The sequence below is a fragment of the Dermacentor silvarum genome, chromosome 8 (assembly GCF_013339745.2).
Source record: "Dermacentor silvarum isolate Dsil-2018 chromosome 8, BIME_Dsil_1.4, whole genome shotgun sequence".
NCBI classification, from domain to species: Eukaryota; Metazoa; Arthropoda; class Arachnida; order Ixodida; family Ixodidae; genus Dermacentor; species Dermacentor silvarum.
Window position 1 is genome coordinate 49,064,230 of NC_051161.1, and position 23,689 is coordinate 49,087,918.

Below are 23,689 nucleotides of genomic sequence, written 5' to 3' on the forward strand. Positions count from 1 at the left end.
CATTACATTGATCGAGTTTAAACCTCCTGAAGTAAGACCAGGGATGTGATACACACGGCAGCGAAGAGCTCCGGAGGAATACACTGAGGGAGTTGTTAAACGTGCACCTGAGTCTGAGCACGCGGTTATTATTATTATTATTATTATTATTATTATTATTATTATTATTATTATTATTATTATTATTATTATTATTATTATTATTATTATTATAATTGCATTGCGCCTGTGCTAGCTAAATTCGGACGTGACGCGTATCCGAGTCCACGACCTAGGGTCCAACAGCTGAGTGCCGTATCCACTGAACTATAGCGCGGCGGAGAGTGCAGTTAAAGAAGGCTTGCGCGTTGCGATGCACTGTTTTTGCTAGGACTACTAAATGCAAAAAAAAAGTAATAATACCTGATCAGCTACGACATGTACATTGCTCTCTTTAAACTCTATCGGTGCTTGTTTGAAGAAAAAAACAACAACATAATATTACCAAATAAAGGCGAGGCTTACTTTTCCTATACGATACTGGCACCCGAACTGTGACGTCGATGACATCATTTTGTGGTGCTGCATGTTTCGCTGTACTTTCGCACATTTCGGTTCGTCCGTGCCAGCGTTAAAAAAATTGTCTATATATATATATATCGAGTTTTCGTTCGATTTCGTAACGATATAAAACGGCGTTGCATGTAGGCTCCCTAACAGGGAGGATATTGTAGCGCCCTCTAGCCAACGCTCGATTCCTGTACTCCGTAACCGAAGTAAGACGTATTTGAACTGGCAAAGTGTAGCGGGGCCACGATGCGCCACCACTTCGTCTAGCTTATGGATATGGTTTGCATTGACTTCATCGTGACCGCCATCTTATGTTACTGGAACGTCGAGAAGCTGCGCAAAACCGGAAATGTGACAACACGACACACACACACACACATATATATATATATATATATATATATATATATATATATATATATATATATATGCGTGCTTTGCGCCGAGTGCCAAATCGATAATAGTCACAATCCGGTGAAAAACGGTCACCCTCGGAAGACAAAACAATGTATAAGCGATGCTGAAAGGGTGCAGGCTATACAAGATAATGAGTGATATAATGCGGCAGCTAGGTGGGCGGGCATACATGTCAAACGTATCATGAAAGTTAATAAACATCAGAAAAAGCGCTAATTTAATAATACAGCTTACCTTAGTGTTCCTCTTTAACGTCCGTTTATACGCAATCAGCCAATCGATCGAGCGAACGAACGCCGAAGAGCGAGCTCCTCGTAGCTATCAACTCCAGTGTTGCAGATTATTGTGACTCGAAGCGCAAGCTATCAGCACCTCAGAGCCAGCATGTTTCTTTACAAACTCGCGACGGCTACGTGTTGGAAGAAGAGCCCCCACGGCAACGGAGAGGAGGCGTTGACTAATTTTCCAAGGAAGGAACGTGTAGCGAGAAAAGGTGTCTTTGATCATAACCAAAGGAGCCTTCACTAAGTAACCTCACCTCACATATAGTGAAAGAAGGCGGTTAGCATAACCAACGTGCGTTTGCGACGTAATAAGGCATCATTCCAGTCTTACGCACACCTAAATCCGGGGTAAGCAGCCAGGCGGTCGTTTATACAAGAAGCACGTGCTGCGCAGGTGTCACGTCCGCAGATAAAGCCACCGGTTAAACCCGACAGAAGGCTAAAATAGCACGCCCTTGGGTAAGATGGTTCACGGTCTTCAAACTATACCAAGTGCCCGAGAACAGACGACACGTCAATAAAGGGGGCGACACTGGCGCATGTCCACGTTTATGTGTCGTCTGTTAATTTTCACGCACTTTGTGGTTTGAAGACCAACGCAGTTTGTGGAAGTTCTGCAACTGCACGCACTGCTGTGGACAGTGGCGTAGCGGCACACCAGGCACGTGCCCCCCCCCCCCCCCCCCCCGAAATTTCTTTGTTAGTATGCGGCCTGCCCCAGCCACCCTCCCCTGTATATATCGCCCTACCCGTGCCCGGACAAGTGCATGCCCCGCCGATAAAAAATTCTGGCTACTGGCTGTGAAATTCAGCCACTGGCTGTGCATGGACCCTTGACCACCGGGAAGTGTTTTCTTTTGCAATGTCTTGAAATGCGTCCTCTTCAGAAAAAACGGTGCGTTGTGTCAGTATTGCTCGAAAGTGGGTCACGCATTTCGGTTCATTACAAGAAGGGCGCAGTTGTGAAGGCTCTCCAGCCATCTTGTGCAACCGCACATTATACAATATATACTATAGTGCCCTATATAGTATGTGTATGTCTGCGTGCTTCTGCAGAACCGGTTAGGAGATAGCCATCAAATTGCACAGCAAACCACGCTCGCGCAGTTTCTCACGACGAGGAGGGGGCGGTGGACCCCATAACGGCAAGGTCACATGACATAGGCGGAACCTCGTGACGTCGGTCGCCCTCCGACCTGTTCAATGTCGTCAAGTCCTCGTTCACTGCGCCGCCGGCACGAACCTTCGCGTCGATCTCGAGAAAGTTTGCAGAGCCAGCTATAATACCAGAATAACGGACCCACAAAGGTCATCGACTCGCGTTATTGAAGCAGCGCGCTGCGTGCACTGATCTGATCCGCCATTGCTCGCTTTTCACTTCCCGAACCAAGGTGAAACGTACGAGTTGCGTATTGAGGTGTGTACTTACACTGTCAGTGCGATGCGGACAATTAATTACGCCTTTAGCCCGAAAGGTCAGGACGTGAAAAACACACGTCACGTCCTTTGCTCAGAGCCGAAGCGTTATTACATCTGCACGAAGATAGGTAGGCGTCTTCAAAATACTACTTCCGGTACTTCAGCGATAACTGTTTAACGATGCTTCGCCCGCATTCATGAACCTACTATCGCCGGCATCACCACCACGTTGTCATGACAAAGTAGGAAGTCTTATAAGAATAAAATGCGTACTGAAGGAAAGGAAGGAAAGAGTGGAGAAGGAAAGGCAGGGAGGTTAACCAGTTCAGCACAACCGGTTTGCTACCCTACACATGGGAGCGGGATGAGGGGAATGAAAGATGGGGAGGAGAGAGAGAGAGAGAGCACACAGCACAGCACACACATCGTCAGTCACAGTCCGTCACTCTTGCGTGGTACGTGACATCACTGTCACCGCCGCTTGTCCAAGCCCGTTTCTTTTAAAAACCTAATAGTAGTCCCTTCGTCGCCTTCAGCTGCGTTGTCTTCTGTCGACGACATGTGAGAATCACTTCAACTGACATTGGTCTGTTGTCAAGGTGCGCTAGAACGGACGCCAGGGACTGTCTCTGAACATTATATTCAGGACAGTCGCATAGAATGTGTTCTAGCGTCTCCTCGCAAATTCTGCAGTGGCAACATGAGCTGGCCGAGGTTAATGTTGATGTTGATACCTTTTCACATATAGCACACTCCCACGAAAGGGTTTCTTGGGTCGAGAATTAAAATAACACGCCGCGAAATAAAATAACGAGCAACAAATGTCACGAGTTGCAAGGAGAAAACAACAACAAAAAAGTCGCAGTTTCGCCAGAAAGCCGAAGCACCGATTGCGATAGTAAATTAGTAGAGAGGTATACGAAGCAAGGATAGTAGTTTAATGGGTCGTATAAAGTTGTAAACATTCGCTTACTGGCTAAATAGACAAGCACGGTGTCACGCGCGCACTGGCAAGCATGAACACATCTCGCTCGATGACCGAGCCCCGATTGCCGGCTCACCCTCGTATACGCTTTCACTCGCACACACATGCGTACGGTGCGCGGCGTAACGATTTTATCACCGTTAGACTTTATGCGGAACCTCACTGCGACCGCGACGACGACGGCGACCATCGTGATGTCAGCTATCGCCGTTTTGGGTGGCGCTTTTAGCTTAGCTTCGAAGTGGCCCTTCTCATATTTGAGAACGTGTAAGGAGACAAATTTCTTCTGTATAACCTATCTCTCTTACGGATTTGGGCCCCCGGTCGGGCTTAGTTTTATACTGCGAAACTTCATTAGTGCAGGAAGAGGCCTATTTTAAGGCCTCACTCACTCAATGTATCACCTCGTCTCCTGATATCAGGTATTCAGTCGCGTGCCTGACGAAAATAGTGAGGAGGTGCACATTTCGTCAGACGCCTATTTGTCGATCAAGACAGCGAAAGGCTCACATGTGAAGTACTTTTGCAATTATAGGAATGCAGAGGCCGTGAGGCAGCGATAAATATCATCATCATCATCATCAGCCCATATTTTATGTCCACTGCAGGACGAAGGCCTCTCCCTGCGATCTCCAATTACCCCTGTCTTGCGCTAGCATATTCCAACTTGCGCCTGCAAATTTCCTAACTAGCGATAAATAATTTAACTATAAATAGTAAACTGCTTTTCAGTGCCGACGCACTTGGCCGATCACCGTCGACGTTTAGACTTCCTTCGGCATCAGCGTTAATCGAAGTGGTTAGTGGAGTACACGTCATTATTTACTCGTAGCGGGTATTACATCACGTAATCTGAATCGCAATGAGTTTCTGCACGACTTATTCTTAGTGGCTTATTAGCTGTATCATGCCAAAAAAAAAATACCCTGCAACATTCCCTCACTTCCACCTCTCGTTGCCCGGACTTCTTGCCTTTAGCATACTGTGCTATAAAGCGAACAAACTTACAAGATAACAAGTGGCACACGCCGCAAGGTAATGTGCCCGTGTTTTTTTTCGTCGCGTGCCGCATATGCGTTACAAGTCCTTTATTTTCTTTCGTTCTATTATGATATCTCGCTCGTTACCAGATGAAACACGTGACCTCTGCAGATGCTTATTTATTTATTTATTTATTTATTTATTTATTTATTTATTTATTTATTTATTTATTTATTTATTTATTTATTTATTTATTTATTTATTTGCACCCTTAGAGCCCCAATGAGGGTATTACACAAAGGGAGGAGGGCTGGGGGGCAATAACTAAGTAATAATCTACATTCAAAAGAAAGAAAAGATAAAATCGCAATGTTCATGCATTCTTTCCTTGCAATTTTTTATTTTTCATTATTTACTTGTTTCTTATGCATTCGCATATCGCGAGGAATACAAATGACTAAACAACGATGTCGCCAGGAAGTTGAGTCACTTAAGTATCCTTACGTAATTTGAAGGCGAAAGCATGAAGCACTTGTCTAAGTTATCACCTTAAATTACAACTCAAACTTGATCCACCCTAATCCACCTTGCTACAATTTGTACCAACTATAATTCACCTTATTACACCTTAATTAACCTTAATCCACCTTATAATTAATCTTAATTCACCTTGCTCTAATTTGTACCAATCTTAATCCACTTTAATCCATCTTAATTCGCCTTCAATCACTTCACTTCACCGTGTGATTTCGCACTGTGAACCCCAGCAGGTCCGGGAACGTGACGTCATCACTTGATCACGTGGGTTTTGGTACCCTCGGTTGTTAATGCCGGACGGACGCCGGATTCTTCGCTTCGTGGAGCATATAAGGCTTTCGCCTTAAACACAAAGCTTGACGTCAAGCCAAATGCCTTCGCACGTGCGCTCCGCGCAGATGCACTGAATGAACGCCGGAACTTAAAACGCACCAAGTGTGCGCTGACCTAGAAGAAGCTGCAGTCTTCTTCGCAACAGCGATCGAGCTGTCGACGTGACTCCTTTTTCAATTTTCCAGTATCAATCCACTCTTCAGCTGTTTAAAAGGTTGACGCACTGCTTGTCGTGCATAATAGCACGTGCTTTCAGGGTCTGCAACTGTGCTTTGACATCCATACGTAGGCAGCACTCAAGCAAAGAAAGTGGAAAAAAAGAAAGAAAAAAAAAACTGTTCAAATGGACGGGGGAGCTCGCGCAACGCCAGCTGTCTCGGATCGACTGTTGTTGGTCACGGTTCACATTCGGCCACGTGTGCTGGGCAAGCGGCCAAATAGATTCGTTAGGCGTAATAGCGAGAGTCTATTGCTTGGCCACAAGCAGACTGACTCGTTAAGTCCCCGTCCTTTCTTTTTTTAACCACGAGGAAAACCTTACCTAGCTCGCTTCTGACTTGTGTATGAGAATGCGCAACAAAGTATAGAGAGGTGGAGTGGTGTGGCTGCCTTTTTCAGGCGCAGACGCAAATTGTGTAATGTTTCATGTCCTTCGATGCGTGGGACTGCTTTCCTTTTGATTGGTTTTGCTTAAATGTGCATTGAATAGAAGAATTATTTGAGGTGTATTAGTAATACCTCTTCAACAGTACCAGGAAAAGCCACTCTTTATGTGAGAAGAGGCTTGGCAAAACCAGAAGAAGAAAAAAAATACGCCCCTGGCGAGGCTGTCTTGAAGTTCCCAAACCCGGGAACTTCAAGACAGCAAGGGGCGCCCCGACTATGTTTAGTTTTCAGCGAAATTTTATACGAGGTGGGAAAATGTCTCCGTCAGGTATGTGACTATAGCAACTATTCAGCTGTGTCTTGTCTCACCTACTTCCTGCCCCGTCTGTTCTAACAACTATAGCATGACCGGACATGGCTAGCTGACTACTTGCTAGTCGGCCATGTGACTATAGCAACTATTCATCTGTGTGTTGTCTCACGTACTTCCGGCCCCGTCTGTTCTAACCACTGATGTACTAACATAATAGAGATCAGTGTTTCTAACCACTGGCATGACAGGACATGGCTAGCTGTAGCATGACTGACTACTTGCTAGTCAGCTGCGTGTCGTGTAACTTGTAAGTGCGAAGCACTTTAGGGGCCCGGGCTGTCGGCGTGTCATGTCGCGGTCACGCGCAAAAACAGGGTCAAAACAAGTGCAGAATTGATCACAGCCAGTTCAAAATAAATTAACATAATTCAGAATAATGTAAAAGACAGGAATAATCAAGCATTAGACGCATTAATTAGCAGAAATTCGTGAAAATATTGTGATCTGATGTCGTCGCGGTCACGCGCAGCAAAGGCTTTGGCTCCATGTGCGTGTTGGTTTGGCTCCATGTGCGTGGCGGTTTCCCACCAGTTGTGCCTTAGCACACATGTCAAAACGGATTATGGATTGCTAAACACAAGATAAACGCATGATAAACACAAGGAAAACGCAAGGGAAACACCGGCTAATCACTGCTTCGCACTTCCCCAGCTTTCACGTTGAGTGGAACTGCATTACCGCCGAGTTTACCAAAGCAACTGTCCCGGACCGGTACCCAATTTTCTGTTCGGCATGTAATCTCGGGCTGTACGCTACAGTATTATTTGTACCAACTAGCTCACATGAAACCATTGCTAAATGGCTCCATGCATTGTAGTGTCGATCCCCACCGTCGGCAATCTACAATTCACGTCTCTGGGACTGTGACGTGCGGTCTGAGAATCAAATCTTTTACCAGACACCGCGGGAAGCAGGGGGTCGAAGGAGAGTAAAGGCACGCAAGGGCGTCCAGTCGAAACGAGGGCACGGCGCCGTCGCTATCGCATCCATCGCCGCATTACGCACCCTTGTGCTTCCACGCCGGACGCGGGACCTTCGGAGCCACCGGTGTGACCTCCATCGTACAGCGACGCCGGAACGATCGTTGCAGTGTGTTGCGTTATGCGTGCCGCTTGGTGAGCGTTATATAGCATTGTACCCATATAGGTTTTTCTTTAAACTCTCTTTTCTTTATTGTGTTGTGCTGACCTTTGCACTCCCATCGCACTCCCATGATCTTTGCACTCCCAAGAATAACTGAGGCGTCAAAATCAGCCGTCCCTGCATACCACGATATCCTTGGAATCTTAAACCGCTATGTAGGAATGGAGAATGGTGCAAAAAGTCTGTAGCTCTTGCGAGAGCATGGATAAGGTTTTCCAAGACATACTTGTGCCTTCGGAGTTGTTCTTTTATATCAATTAAAAAAAAAAAGCCAGACTATGTTGGCTACGCGAATGTCCCTTTTATAGATGCTTTAATTATGGTGCTCGGCCGACAGTAGGTGTGCGAACAACACCACTACTCAGGTGCACTGCTAATTAAGGTTCACTAATTGAGTTTCTAATTAAAAAATTTAGGGGTTACGTTGTAATTCCAAAACTCAAGCCAGCTATTAGATTACACGATAAAGCATTCCCGTTGGCTAAAAAATCGTCTGTTTCAGAGAAGCACGCGTGTTTAGAGAAATGTGGCGCTATATGCATATTGTTCTTTTCCAGCTAACACACATGTGTGATAAATACATATGCGTTAACACGTATAACGCTGTGAGTGACATTGCGCCAAGTTACCAAAGTCGGAATGCAAGTCCAACTATGTAGGCCAACAGTGAGTGCTTCTTCTTGTGATATATGCCTGGCCGATGCAACACCTCGAAAAGTTGCGCGTCGCGCTACCAGCGCGCGCCATTGCCAACTATTGGGCTTGCTGCTTGTACAATGAGCAGAGTTGGGGGCCATGGCCTAGCTCGGCCCCGCGAGGCCGACCGCGCTCCTTCGGAGAAGGGGGGTGACCGGCCACCGCGTGAGTCAGAGGTGACATCGTGACGTCCGCGGAGGCGAGAAAACCCACTCCCCTCAACCAAGCTTGAGTTTCGTAGCATCGCGATCGCGCTGTCGGGTGGTTGGCAATAAACAGTTGTTTGCGGCCAACTTCTGACTCGCATTTCCTGTCGGCTGCGATGGGCCCTTTTAATCCGCTGTACTGCAGGCGTGAACGAACGCTGCGGGCACTGAACTGAAGGCCCTTGTATGTGCCACGGGAGAAATAAGCGGAACAGGTTCGCATATCGGAGGAATTATGATGCCTCAAGGTTTTAACAAGATCGCACTGAGATTGAGATGAAATAAAGACGCGGCGTGCTCGCAATGACGCAGCAGTGTGTGTACGACACTAACACAAAACACGACAGCCTTATACTTCAAGATCGACATTAAGCATGAAGGCTGCAGAGCTGGTGATGGGACTGTCGCTGGCACGGGATTCGTTTGGATCCTCTTGACTCGCATTTCCTGTCGGCTGCGGTAGACCATTTCGTTTACATTAGGCCTGCAAGACTGTCGGCACTGAACGGAAGGCCCTTGCAGTGCCACAAGAGAAAGGGAAGAGGTTTGTGTATCAAAGATTACGATGCCTCGAGGTTTTTCCCCCAAGATCACACTGAGAGTGGGACGAAATAAGAGGCACGTTCGCCATGAAGGGGCAGTGCAGACAAAACACGATGATCACGACAGCCAAACCTTCAATATCGAGAGTATCAAAGTCAGTATGAAGGATAATACTAGAGCTTGGTGACTGACGGAAGTCTTGTCTGGTCTTGGTCAATTGAGCGTCTGTCGTTCGCTTCTGCGACCTGTCTTGTGTATCGCATTTACCGCGTTACGAAAGGTCATGTGACCGTTGGTACAAGCTCAAAGTAATCAGGTGGTATGCGCCGTGAGATTATTTTTTTTTTTTCAGGGCTCAAGCTGGCGGGTGAGAAAGGCTACGTAACGTCTTTAAATACTTGTAGTTCGGAAATAAAGAGCGAAAAGCTAAATTCTAAAAAAAAAGAAATCGAACGAATCTAATTGTCTATGCTATCTTAATACGCATTCCTTTGTGCACTGTAGTTAGAACAAAATGGTTAATTATCAGTGGTAAATTTGAACATGAACTTTACACAGCGAACCGTATACTTCTGCAAGTTCTGTTTTATTTCACTTGCCGCGAATTGAGGCAACTGGCAAGTGAAAAACAGAAGACGAAAGTACGACGGTTCCTAATACTCGATGACGCTGAGGTGTAAAGACGTTAAAACTGGCGATCATTACGCGCAAGATTTCTTATGATTCATTGACTATTTCTCAATAACCAAAGTTTCGCCCGCCTTGAACCATGCTTTTTTTTTCTGTTAATGTGTCCTGGTTTAAGGAAAGCGACGATCTAAAGCACATTTTTTTTTTTTGTCACGCTTAGTGTTTTGTCATTTTTGCTGGCACAGAATTCTGCCACAGAGTGCAGACGTCCCTTGGCCTAATTCGTTTCTTGCCGTAGAACGACACGGAATTGACCTCCAAAGTCCTAGACCGTGAACAAGGTGTTAGTTGTGTGTATGACTGTTTCTGAGGGTGAAATACCGCTTGGGTTTTTCTGAAGCCTGTATAAACGGGACGAAATGTACCAAGGTGTCCGACGTGTTGCAATCTATTTACTCGCGACCGAGGGTAAACGAGATCAAGGACAACCTTTACGAGAAGACCCGATTCGCATTCCCCCCCCCCCCCCCCCCCCAAACCCCTCTTCCCTCGTGAATGAATCAGCTATCGCTAATAACTTGTTTCACACTGACCTTATCCGAGGGGGAAAGCCGTGAAAACTTATCAACGCACAAGTCGATTACAGGAAAGAGAGAAAGAAAATGAAAAACCCTAGATTAAGTATGCGTTAGTTCCAGAAAATATGTCTCTTCGTACGTCATTTCCTATGCTTGAGATTTCCAGCGAATCTCTTTAAAAGACACTACAACGGTTATCGCGTGGCGGCAGCTACATGTGACGTGGCGTGGTGGGTATACCACGAAGGCAGAGACGCATTGGCAGGCCCCGGCGCTGAAGAGCCGGCACAGTGCGCAGAAGCACGGCGTCGGATATAGCGGAGCGTATAGAAGTGTTTAGCTCGGTTATAGCGAATCTTTCGCAAACTATACCGAGCATATAGCAAAGAAATCGCACTGGGTATAGTAAAGCGTTTGCAAAGTTTTCAGTATAGATTTCAGGCAGTGGCATAACGGACCCCTATATATAGGACTCTGTGCACACAGTTACCGGCTGTCTTTGATGAGTGAGTTGCCCGCATTTGCATACGTCAGAAAATATGCATGCAACATTCAAATGCAGTTTTTGTCGACGTACAATAGAGCTTTGAAATTCTCTACCCGGTCACATGCGTTCACTATTCACTAAAAGATTTTATAGCTACCACTGGTAAACACCTGGCTATAACATGTAAAACGCTTCTTTTTTATCATTTTTTTGCGTATGTGTGTGTTTTTAATGTGTAATGTATAGTAATGTATAATGTTCCTACTCCTGCTATAGCCCTACATTGGGCTGCAGTATATATAAATCAAATAAATAAAAGATGTCTTTTTTTTTTAATGCGAAGCTTTCGTAGCAAATCCTCCCTAACTTTGCTGACTTTGGCTGCTATATAGGTGCAGCTGTCTTACCGAATAGCTTACACACAGGAAATGCCTGAGGGTGTTTTTTTCTTTTTTCGCGTTAATCACTTGCTTAATTACTGCGACCCTTAAGCATCTATCCGACGAATTCGATACCTCGGTCGGTGATATTCCGCAAGGTCGCGGTGTATAAACGCTCTTCCCGAGCTATAGCTATACATCACGGGAGGCTTAGAGTGCCTCCAGCCACGCACAAATGTAAATGCAACGAGCCAAGGCGAGCCAAGGCGAGACAACAATCCCTGCCTTTCACTGCGGCGCGCGCGGGTTGTTGATGCTTATATTTGTTTCCGAACGCTTATAGTTGGCTGCGAGTGCGCATAATCGCGCAGGCATGCGGTGTGACCTCGATTCGGCGTGTTTTCAGCCTCGACAAATAACCTCAGGCTGGCGGCGGCGTCGTTTCCTAATCTACATTTTCTTCTTTTTTTACCTCGTTTCTCTCATGTAACCCTGCGTCATTCGTGCACAAATGTTTCAGAAATTCGGCAAGCTTTATTGCATCGCTATTACACTGATTTATTTTCGTGTGTCGTTATTTACACGGGAGTGCGAACAGAGTTTAACACAAGGAGAAGGGGGAGGGAAAGAGGGGTTTTATTTATTTATTTATTTATTTATTTATTTATTTATTTATTCATTCATTCATTCATTCATTCATTCATTCATTCATTCATTCATTCATTCATTCATTCATTTATTCATTTATTTATTTATTTATTTATTTATTTATTTATTTATTTATTTATTTATTTATTTATTTATTTATTTATTACAGAGGATGGCAGCAAGCGCAATATGTCGCCGACTTCTCTACAACTATAAATTGTTAAATGAATAAATGGTGATGACTGGTTAAGTGAAACATTTCAGCTATATAACGGTTCTCAGCCAGACGCGTGGAAGTCAATTACAATTACTGCTACAACTACTACAATTACTACTAACTAATAATAATAATAATAAATGGGAAGTGGATAATACATATCAGAATACTCATTGTCTAAATTGTGCACTGTGGAAAACCTCATTTTAGTCTTCACAGACACCGTCACAGCTAGTTACTATAAATAAAAGAAGAGAAGAAACTGTGCTATAGTGGGCAAATTAATTATTTCGTGGGTTTATTTGTAATGCGTGCTTATTCTGTTCTGTAGGAGAGCGCATGTTATATACATATGCAGTATACGTGTGTGTGTTATACTATACCAGGTGTTTCAGCGAACACTTCAAGGGCAATTTTAAAGATCGCCTGTGGCAGATAGCACAATTCTATTCCTAGCTGGAGCTGGTCCTCTCGAAGAGGCGGACATTATTTGCACGATGAATCGAAATACATAATTTTTTTTAAACAAAATTCACTAATTACATTTTTAACTAATTACCTTATGGCGTACATTGGAATATACAGTTTGTAGCCGGTGAGACTGCAAGGCATTTCTCCACTTGAAAATAATTCTATGCACATGAGACCATTTTCGAGATATTCGCCTTCAAATTTGCGGTAAAATTGCACCGTGGTTCCGCTTGCATTTCTTTTTAAACGTGGTTTTATGCATTGAAGCATAAATATAACTGGACCCCCAGTGTAATTGCTCACGCCCCGTTATTTGCATCTCGACTGCCGACTCTATATCAAGGCGCGACATCTCCGTTTATCCAGCTGAAAATTTCCCCTCCACTTGCGTACTTCTTGTTGTTCAAATCGGTTGCACCGCTATTTCCACGATTGGCGTTTGCCACGTGCGCGCACTATATAAAGCAGGGGTTTTCCTCACCGGCACCATATAGCTTTATTTATACTTTTTTTTCTCTCGTTCTGCCGTCAGTACATTTATCGCTGCACAGTCACGTATGATATCATAGCCAAGAAACCGAACAAACCAAAAGGAAAAAGCAAAAACAAAGAACAAAAAAATTTGAGCCCTTTCACTACTGTGAAGATGGAAGCCAGCGAAGCTGTGACTATGGTGGGTCTGCTGTAGTGAATACTGCTATAGTGAATTTATCTATTATCATCTTTTACTATATTGAGCGTCTTCGGCATGTTCGTCAAAGAGCAAGGACACCGGCGTCTTGTTTTCGCCCGGCGCGATGGCCAAGTAGTGCGTCTGCTGCGCCAAGTCCTCCCCATCGTCATAGACTAGGGTGTGAGCCACACGTTCACAGCCGGGGCACACTGCACGGCATCGTCAGGATCCTGAAAGATGTGGTTAAACGAGCGTCCAAAGGGCAACTGCTGATAACAGCGCTAGCGCGATCCCTATACGTCACGAGACAAAGTGACACAACGATTGGTGGGACGTGCCGCCGCCGAATATCGCGACACTTGTGAAAGAGGCAACGGTGGTGGCGAGGGGCATAGCAATGGGCCATCCATCATCCGTTTTGACACCTGTTCTAAGGCACAACTGGCCGGAAACCGCCACGCACATGAAGCCAAACCTGCACGTACATGGAGCCAAACCACCACGCACATGACGCCGAACAATACTGATGATAGTTTTTTTTTTCTACACGCGGACACGATCCTGGGGGAACTGACCAGCTTCGATGTAAAAAAAAAAAAAAAAAGGGGGGGGGGGGGTGTGCTAGTTTGAGAATGCGGTTAACGTGAAGCAGTGGGAAGAAGGCGCTCGAGGTAGTTCTTTCGTCCGTTCGCTTGTGGGTTGGTTAATTTGCTTGCTTGTTAGTTATTGAATGAGTCAGTTAATAATTTAGTTAGCTAGCTCTTGTTCGCTGGCTCATGCACTCGCCACTTCACTGGTCATTCGTCACCGAGTACGCTACAACCAACAAACAAACGCAAGCAGGACAGCCTCTTTCTCAAACCAATCAATAAAGCTACACCCCATTCTTACGAATACTGAATCCGTGCAAACTTATACCCATCGGGGAGCAGTTACGACAGAACTGGGCGAACATGGCGACAAAAGTCCCGTCGCCTACACAATAGTGCACTCTTACGACATGCTCGTAACGTTCCTCTTCCACTTAAGACTGTCCCGTTTATTCGCGTTAGGCGGTCATCTTTTATCACGGGAACCGCGCCGGGAAAGATAAATGTATTACGCTTCTCTTTGAAAGCGTATATACAGTATACGACCGGCAGCTTTATCGCCAAGTCGTGGGTGTGTGCGTCGACTTTTGTTTTGGACACGGCGAACTGGCCCTCTTTGGCCGAGTTGATAGAACTCGGCAAACTTTGTCTATAGTTGTCGTCCCTCTTTACATCCTCGCGAGCTGCAAGGTTATTCTCGTTCACGTCGTACAGCGATTTCGTATAGCACCCCTTTAATTCGATCTAGAAGGGTCACATCTATCAACACGACGAGTGTTCACGTTCGGCGCCAGTCCTTGGATATTTCGGGGCTTGTGGGATAATAGAATCCGTTTTTAGCACGCCGTGAACGAATAGTCGTGGACCCGAATGCGAGGAGGAAGCGGCGGTCGGCGCAATGTGATGTTCGCTTGAAAGCTCGCCCTTGACCTGTCCACTGCGTCCCTAAAGACGGTCGTTCATTTTCCGAGGATTCTTCCTTTTCATTTTTACATTAATTTTTTTTACTAATTTGCGTTCAGTACTTGAGGCTTCTGTGATAGAGTGAGGAGTCTATTGTGGAGGAAAGGCCGACAGCCGTTGACCTCCTTTCAGCGCTTCCATGCATGGCGGCGCCTTTGCGTTTTTACACACCCTTTTGCGCAAGATCCCCCGGATGCAACTTCGAATGCAGTTTTGCGAAGCACCGCTTTTTCTTTTTCTCTTTTTTTTTCTTTGCATAGGATACAACGTGACTGTGAAAACTTCTGTTAATTCACGCTTTCACCCAGATAAGTTTGCGTCAGTGAATGAACAAATATAGTTAAAAAAAGAGAAAGAATTATATTTTCGTTGAGCCGAGAAGGACATTCAGATGAGTGCATGCGCTTCGTGCATAAACTAGTGGGACGCAGAAAGGGCGCACCAAATGTATAAAAAGACCCAAGGAACTTCTAAAGCTCTCTTTGAGCGTTCGATCTTTACTTGACTTCTGACGTTTGTTCCTATGTAATCTTATTAACTTACTTTATTATTAGTTTTCATTGCTGCCAAGCGGGAATAAGTAGCCTTCGCAACTGTAAGGTAACTATACTTCCCCTTCTTTAGTCATTTCAATAATAATAAGCTGAAATGGTGGATGAAGAGTGATATTTGTACATGCGTATATATATATACATAAAAGGAAAGACAGCATAAGACTTTGCCGGAGTAACTGACTTTTCTGGCGTAATGCTCAAGCGAGAAAGAAAAAATCTACAAGCTGGCACTATCACAAACACAAACAGTCTAGACTGAAAGATATGCTTTCTTGCGCGTGGGGAAAAAAAAAATAGTGACGAGAAAGTCGTGCCAGTGGCGGTAAAATAGAACGTATGGCAACTGCGTGGGCTTTGAAACGCGACGCATACAAGCTCGATGAATATACAAAAAAAAAAAAAAAAGACGACCGAGTTGAGGCGGGAGAGTACGGGGAAGGGTATCGTAAAGGCGAGGAGGAAGCATGGGATTTGTGTAATGTATACGCTGCGTCAATGTCATAAAACACTCTCAGTGGCTTGAATGCCTCAAGGCGCATGTAATCTGTACCGCAATGAATCGGCACTGCATCGCCCCATGTATGCGTCCGTTAGCAGAGAGAGAAAGAGAGAGTTATAGAGAGAATGTGTGTGGGAGAGAAAGAAGTGAGAGAGAGATTGCGAGCGAGATAAAGGCTGAGACCGAAAGAGTGTGAGAGAGCGAGAGATAGCGAGAGTGACGCAGTGAGAGAGACGCCTAAGTAGCTGTGTGACGTTTCCCAATGCTGACGCAACAAGCACAGAAGGGTATGTAAAGAGCGCTGTTATACCCGAACTCTTCGTTATGAAAGAGCTGCGGCGATCGAGTCAGCTTGCGTTCTTTTTTTTTTTTTTTCGTATTATTTTCTACTGCCGGTGGTCTTATGCCCCGCTTTGTTTTGGGATATTGAGTGCCGCGAAGTTTCCTGACAGTTCCCGTCATCACCCTACACCACCTCGTTCGAGTAAGTAGTTTAATTACACAGACTTGAAGAGGATCTTGGCGCTTGTAGATGGCACCGGCTGCTTCTTTTCTCAGAATGAACAAGGGAACTTGAACAAAAAAAGATAAATCGTGGAAAGCAGTGCGAGAACATGCACACATACACGCAGTTCTGCGCACGAACGGATTAAGACATAAGCAGAGTTGAGCTCGTAGATTTACAGACGCACAGTGTCGGTGTATACATCAATAACACCACCACGACGTTTCAACGCACAAATGCACATGAAAAGCAATTGTTTTAGGAGCGAAGCTCCTTATAGCGGCACCCGTTCCGTCCCCGTCGTCGTAGTAGTAGTGTGTAACCAGTCTGATAAAAATGAGAAAAAAATTTCCGAAGTTGTGTCCGTAGCGCGGAATCGAACCAGGGACCCCTCGCTTCCGAGCGCGCGGCGTTAGCCCACTACGCCACGAAGCGCACATAGACACACGCACCACGATGGCAATAAATACCCAACATTAACGAAAGGCCGCGTTTCTAGCGCGTTTCTAACGCGTTTGTGCTAGCGCGTTACGGCCCGTGTAAGAAGCTGGTGTAAGACGCTGTGGCCTCTCCGCCTTACCTTCAACGCGTTTCGAACTCGCTGCCCAAGGCGGTGGCAAGTCAAGTTCAAGTCGAGGAGCGTTTATGAATACGGGGGGTATACTCTCTCAGCAGTCATGTGATGGCGTCGGCAAACGCGGTGCACGTTCCGGCATGTGTAAATGGCTGCGTAAGACGCTGTGGCCTCTCCCCCTTACTAGAGAGTACTGCACGTTTCTAACGCGTTTGTGCTAGCGTCCCCTTAAGCGGGGGAGATCCGATGATTCCCTCCGGAGCTTCGCCCACTCATCATCATTCACCCCGTGGATATGCTGTGATTTTTTTCTTTGTATTCGCTATGGGCTCTTAGAGTGTGCACAGCTGCTGTGCCTCCGGCTTTTTGAGGTATTATCGATCATCATGACACGGATTGAAAGCATAAAGAAGTGCAATGAACTTGGGCGAAATCGCAAACAGCGGTCAATAAGCAGCAATATGGTGCTGCCGCCTCTTCCTGTTTTTCTGTTCTCTTTCAATCAGAAATGGAGGATTTTACGAAGCTACATTGTTGCAAATATGACCGTGGAAAGGTTTTTAGGCCTGAACACCGAACCAAGCTTTGCGTTCTTCATTGTAAAGGCCGCCAGGCTTCCCCCTTTTTTTTTTCTTTCTTTCTTTCTTTCTTTCTTTCTTTCTTTCTTTCTTTCTTTCTTTCTTTCTTTCTTTCTTTCTTTCTTTCTTTCTTTCTTCAGTTGTAGTACGCCGGTTTGTACAAAATCAGACACTCGAGTATAGTGTTTAGCTCTTATTCGCCCTCCAAGTGGTACCGTAATAAGTGACTAACTAACTGACTGATTGATTGATTGATTGATTGATTGATTGATTGATTGATTGGAAGTTAAACACCATGGCCGCTATTGATGCAAATTTTTTGCGCGAAGATGAGGTATTGGCAAAAGTTAGAGAGCAGGAGCTAAAAAGCTCTGTCGCAAGCTGAAGCTGAACAGTCTGGCCCAGATATCCACAGTAGCAAGAAATGCTCGTTAAATTTGTCTTTTCCCTCCAAGACGCACAAGCCCGACTGGCCTATGAGTGCCATTGCTTCTAAACAAGACATGTGACAGAAATCCGTAGCCATTTTTTCTGCAAACGAATTTAGGTGCCTAGCAATCGCGGGATCGAATCCCGGCCACGGTGGCCGCATTTCGATGGGAGGAAGAGGAACAACTTTATTAAAAACACCAGGCAATGAACGTCAGGAGAGAAATCCTTCTCCCCCGTCGCTCATATATATATATATATATATATATATATATAAATGACTGAAACAGGAATGAAATTTTGCGTCCTTGACCTCTACTTCATCCAATATTTAGCTTCCTTGAGCGTGTAGTTGCCGGGCTGCTTACAACAGAAGATTGCGATATTTGGCAATCTTCGAAAGCAAGTTATCCAAAAAAGTGAAAATTCAACATTATTTTGCTGCGTCTGGGAAATAGATAAATATGTCCTAAAGCAACAGAGCAAGCCGCAATGCAGTACATGCGATAGTTTCTTCTAAATATGGTCACAACTGAGACACAGTTCGCCAAAACCATGTATCTCATGCTTGTTCTTGAACATTCATTTTAAATCACATTAATCAATTTATTTATATTATATATACTTGGAATCGACAAGAATTAAGATTTCTTGTGGTATATACGACAACTTTATATGCTAAGTAGAAGAGCCGCCACGATTGCTCCAAAAATACTGAAAACGGGGGGCTCGTACGTGCCGCCGGAGTGGGACCGCCACCTTAAAAAGTGTTTTCTGTCGATGTAAAGGACCTCGACTATTGGTTTCTACACTGTGAATTGCTGGCGTGTGAGGACCAGTCCATTCATACATTCGGCGCTATCAACTTTGGAAACTTTGAGTCTGCCTTCGTGAAAGGTTTTCTCGAACTGTTTACGCTTTCTGCCGTCCGCGACTGCGCTTCCCTTCTCTTGGTATCCATTCTGTAACTCTAATGGTCCATCCTACGCATTACATGACCTGCCCAGCTCCATTTTCTCCTCTTAATGTCAACTAGAATATGGGCTATCGCCGTTTGCTCTCTGATCCACACCGCTCTCTTCCTGTCTCTTTTTTTCTACTGGATAACAGTAAATAGTACATTTTTACAATGCCTGTCAGCTCGTTTGCGCATTTCTTTTCGTTTTGTGTCTGTGCGTATATGTGCGTGCGTGCGTGCGTGCGCGTGTGTGTGTGCGTGTGCGTGTTCTGTGGCATTGTCTTAAACGTAAAGGCGGTTTCGTCTTTGTTGTGGTTTTAGTTCTGTGGCAGGCCCTAACCATTCACAGTGTCTATAATGGTGAGCGTGTTAATTCAGGCAACTGCACTGCACTCTTCTTGTTGTAAATCGCTACGCGGTAGGACTACAAAAAATTGTTCGACTTTGTTGCATGCACGTATTGACTGGCGACTCCTGCCACTGACAGGGGTCGATCCTCACCAACCAGCCCCCTCCGGTTCCTGGAGCCACATTAAGTATGCAGTTCAGTTTACCCGAGCCCTAATGTCTGTGGCTTTTTTCGCGCCCACTAGACAAAATCGGCAAACAATAAGACGCGGAACCAAAATGTTTACCACGTGACTGAAGGGATTTATTCGACGGCGTTTCAATTCAGATTGTCCAGTTGATCCGTGAAGTCACTGGCGGAATTACTGCCGGCTGCGTTTCCTCAAGTATTCCGCCGCGTACCATCGCCTTCGGAGCGACAAAGGACTTCGCCGATGCTGCTAATGAATATGAAAGCTAGCACCGAACTTCAGGTGAGCCTAAGCGTATAATTCAGCCATCGTACGTATATATTAGCTCGGCCGTCGAAGGTTGGAACCTTGAGATTACGCAACGTACAGCTCATGCGTATATATGGACACTTCAAGTGGCAGGCAGCCAAACGTGGCTTGTGCCTTTATGGCGAAACCCTTGCAGGCATTACTCTGCACTTTCATCACCACGTGAATAGAGGAATTTATTACTAAAAATGTGACCGAGGAGAAAAAAAATAATGTAAGCGACTACGCGGAAATTACGTAATGATTCCTACGTCTTTAGTTCCCCAGAATTGCAACCTAAAGTCACGATAAAGTGCCATTCTCGGATGTACGCCAGGTGTATTTTAACAGATCGCGAAGATCGCCTTTGGCGGATAGGGGGGAAGGAAGGGGGGGGGGGGGGGAGAGATCTCTAATTCTTAAGCTGGATTTTTTCAAGATTACTAGAAATTTTGGGCTGGTAATGAACAAATGTTTGCTAATTAAGTCCTAAATCTGTTCACCTTAGAGCGCGCTTTGCACTGCACGAATGGGATTCAATGAGTTCGCAAAGATAATACACTTGAAAAGGATTGTCGGGTTGTAACCACTTTCGAGATATATATGCGATCCCAAATTCCACTGCGAGATGCATCGGCATTCCTGTTACATTTTCCTGCATTTTTTAATAATACATTATTCCAACAGAACTGCAAAAAAAAAAAAACATAAACTGTGAACTTGGTGAAAGACCGACTGCACTGTCTTTGACACTGGAGCTACAGTTTCAAAATTAGTGCCCAGCAGGCACGACTTGAGAGGTCATTGGCTTCAATTAAAAATTACAATGTGTGCCCCGAAGTTATTGGTCAAAAGTAAATAATATATGCTTGTCAGTTATTAAATTCTGCATTTCGTTTCTCGTGTTAACCCAGCTCACGGAGGGGAATTGTGCTCTCTGTCGCTGGATACTATTTTTTAAGTTATCTTAGGATCTAAAAAATAATAATAATAAATACGCCCGGTATAAGATCTGTTTTATTTTTATATTTTTTTCATTTATTTATTCCTTTTTTATGAAATCATTCCTTGCAATCTGTTTCTTTTGATCCCAACCTACCTATTCTCAGACAATTTCTTATTTCTTACTTTATTTTGAACTATGTTCCGATCCTGTTCTAGGTCAAGCCCCCAGAGTGGATATGTGTCCCAAACTCCTAAGCTATACATCTATATACATCTGCATTTCCATTGACTTGAGCGAACTACCTGCAATTTTTTTCTTCGTTTTCTTCGAGACCCTAGCAAAAACGCGTTTTTCTTTTTTTTTTTTTTTCCACCAGACTTGCATACACCACAAACCCCACAACGAAGTAGTATACTATACTGGTACGAGTGACAGTAACTCACTTTGCTGTAGTAGCTCCTGATGAGCGCGATACGCCGGTACGAGATGCGCCTCCGCTGGAACCGGTGGATCGCGGGACCGTTAACCACGGCGGTGGTCTGAATCATCGCCCTCAGGTGCATAGCTCGCTGGCCGCGCCGAGCGGAAGACGGCCGCGTCACGTTTATCTCCGATATCGTTCAGCGCAGCCGGATCCTGCTGTCGTCGAAACACGGCTTCGGCGTACATCTCTGCCAGCTCTGGAGGACCGCGCTTGTCTCGGGGACTATTCTTCGACAGTACCGTGCATTGTCTCTCAGCGTACCGTCTCTTCTTTTTCTTTTTTTATCTCCACGCGGCAATGTTGCAATCTGTCGTATCACACAGGCACACACCTATTCATGCTCTCTCTATCTCGTTTCTTGGTTTCCGAAATCGCGGTGTACTTTGAATGCAAGCAGCCACGTTCCCAGTTGATAAGTCCAGCTGAAGCGCTGGATTCGGTGGGGAGGATTGAGAGCAGTCACAGTACTGCGCGCGGTTGTCGGTATGGTGCACAGAACGCTATCTTGCAGTAACGCGCGCTTCTTAGTTCTCCACCTCACTCCTTTAAGTATGTGAGTAGGGCGTAGAGAGGATGCCCAGCCTGCACCACCAAGGTATCGCAGGTAGTCTCACTCCTTACAATCGATTCCTTCGATTTCACTGAGATCTTGTAGATGAACGATGAGATAACGATATTGTTACAGGGCGTCGGCGTGCGCGGCGGGCGCCGTTTCTATCGAATTGAGATAATCACCACGTACGTTATCAGAATGACGAAGTGAATTCACCGCCAAACGGGAACAGAAGCAAGGGATAAACCCCCTACGTGTCAATCACAAAAATTATCGAGTCCACGAGGTGTCACTTGAAGTATAGATGCGCGCACTTCGCGATAAACTTTCGCGGGAACCGTTCCGGCGAGATCCCAAGCACTGCCGTCGTCGGGGTTGCCTTGGGCTCTGTTTTCCAGAGTCAAACGTCGGGGCTTTGCTTCGGTGTCAGCCGCTGAAGCTCGTGGTCAGATCCCCGAGAGCGTCGGAACATAAAATTTCTACTCCCAACGTTTGGGCATGCAGTGTGCCGCTGCTTCTCTGCCGCAGAACTTCCATCCGGCATTGCACACTTCTGGTCCTTTCAGACACCAGTCTTCGTTCCAGGCCCAGTTCGAACGGTGTTACTCATTCTTCGAGAAACGGGTCGTCCACTCTTGTTCCACAGCTTTTCAACGTATACCCTCTCACGTGTCCGCGGCTATTGGAACGACGCAAGCACCAGGCTCCCTTCCGTCGCCAGTCATATCTCAGCGAAGGACGTTCACACGCGCACACTCCAACAGCGGTAGGATGAACACGAAGTTAGTCGACACGAAGCAGGACAAAACAGCGCCTGTCCTGTATACACCTCTTCTCTGTGCTTAACGTCCGACGTCGCGGTGCAAATAAAAGGAAGTTCAAGAGCAGGAAGGAACCTTCGCAGTCCGAAACGCCGAACGGGTGTCTCTGCACGGCAACACCGATATCCCTGCGTTCATATAACACGAGCCACCGGATTCTGCCAGCTCTGAAGCGTGGGTTCTCACTGAGGAGGGTCGCTTTTTTTTTTTTTTTCTTCTCCGGAGATAAATGAAAGACAGTCCGGCACGCGCGCGCGCTCTCGCCCGCCGTCGTACGCCGTCTTCTTTCTTCTCTTCTTAATTTCTGCGCCAGCAGCAGTAGCAGCAGGTGCTAAGGCGCGGCACGCGCTCCAAGGTCGCGCGCCCACCCTCCACCACCACGTCTCTTAACTGCACGAGTTTCGCCAAAGGCCGCGGCGCTTCGCAGACAATGCGGGAGAGCGTTGAATCCTGGCCCCCCTCGCAAAACAGACAGGCTGACCGCCGCTAATTGTGACGGGTGGAACGGCGAGCGTAAGGACGAGAACGAAACGAGAAAAAATGAAGAGAACGAACAACTCCCACCACGAGAGCGCGAACAACGAGGCGGCCCTAGCTCTCCGGCAGTGGAACGACGTTGTACGAGACAGCAGCTAGCGGCCGCAGTCAACGGATCCCTCCTTCTTTTCCCCTTCTTCATCTCTCCCTCTCTCTCTCTATCTATCTCTCGGGTTTTTGTCTCTCTAGGAGAGGCGTGACGTCACAGCAAGGCTCTTCCCTGTCTTGTTGTCTCGTAATCCGGCGGCGCTGTAATACCGCATGCAAGGAAGGCAGCCTAGCTGCGACAGCTTCCCGCAAACTCGCTTCACTTCCAACGAACGCCTTCATTCAACTTCCTTCTCCACCCCGCGCTAAACCCACCTTTCGCCACCAACGCCAGCAAAAAAAAAAAAAAAAAAAAAAAACACCTTCCTAAGGTTCCGCCCACACAAAGTGCCCCCAACCATCTCCTCTCGCCGGAGGCGATAACAGCAACCGTGAATCAATAATTGGCCGGCCGCGCCGTGAAGAGACCGGTCGCTTTGTCGAAATCCCCTCATTTACAAGAAAGGTCCCCCGGTCGCGACGCGAAGCGATCACGTGGTCATTGTGGATGTACGCTATAGTTAAACACATTCAGGCGTTATTGCGTGGAAGCTAACCACATGGTAGCCGCCATCGTAGCCACTTGGAGGCCACGTATCAACATGAGCAGGCTTGGCTGTAGGCGTTC

General features: G+C 46.0%; 1 protein-coding gene across 3 annotated transcripts in view; it reads right to left on the minus strand.

The window, feature by feature from the left end:
* The window catches only part of LOC119461181 (GRAM domain-containing protein 4), a 108,619-nt gene that overhangs the window by 37,895 nt on the left and 47,035 nt on the right, over positions 1 to 23,689 (minus strand). The window contains exon 1 of one of the 3 annotated variants that reach the window (XM_049671895.1): positions 21,023 to 21,335. The exons of 1 other annotated variant lie outside the window; for it this stretch is intronic. In XM_049671895.1, coding sequence (XP_049527852.1) covers positions 21,023 to 21,142 — 120 coding nt within the window. In that variant the 5' untranslated portion in view covers positions 21,143 to 21,335. Of the gene's footprint in view, positions 1 to 1,200; positions 1,348 to 21,022; positions 21,336 to 23,689 lie in introns of those variants that run through there. One more of the 3 variants, XM_049671898.1, reaches the window with a different exon arrangement.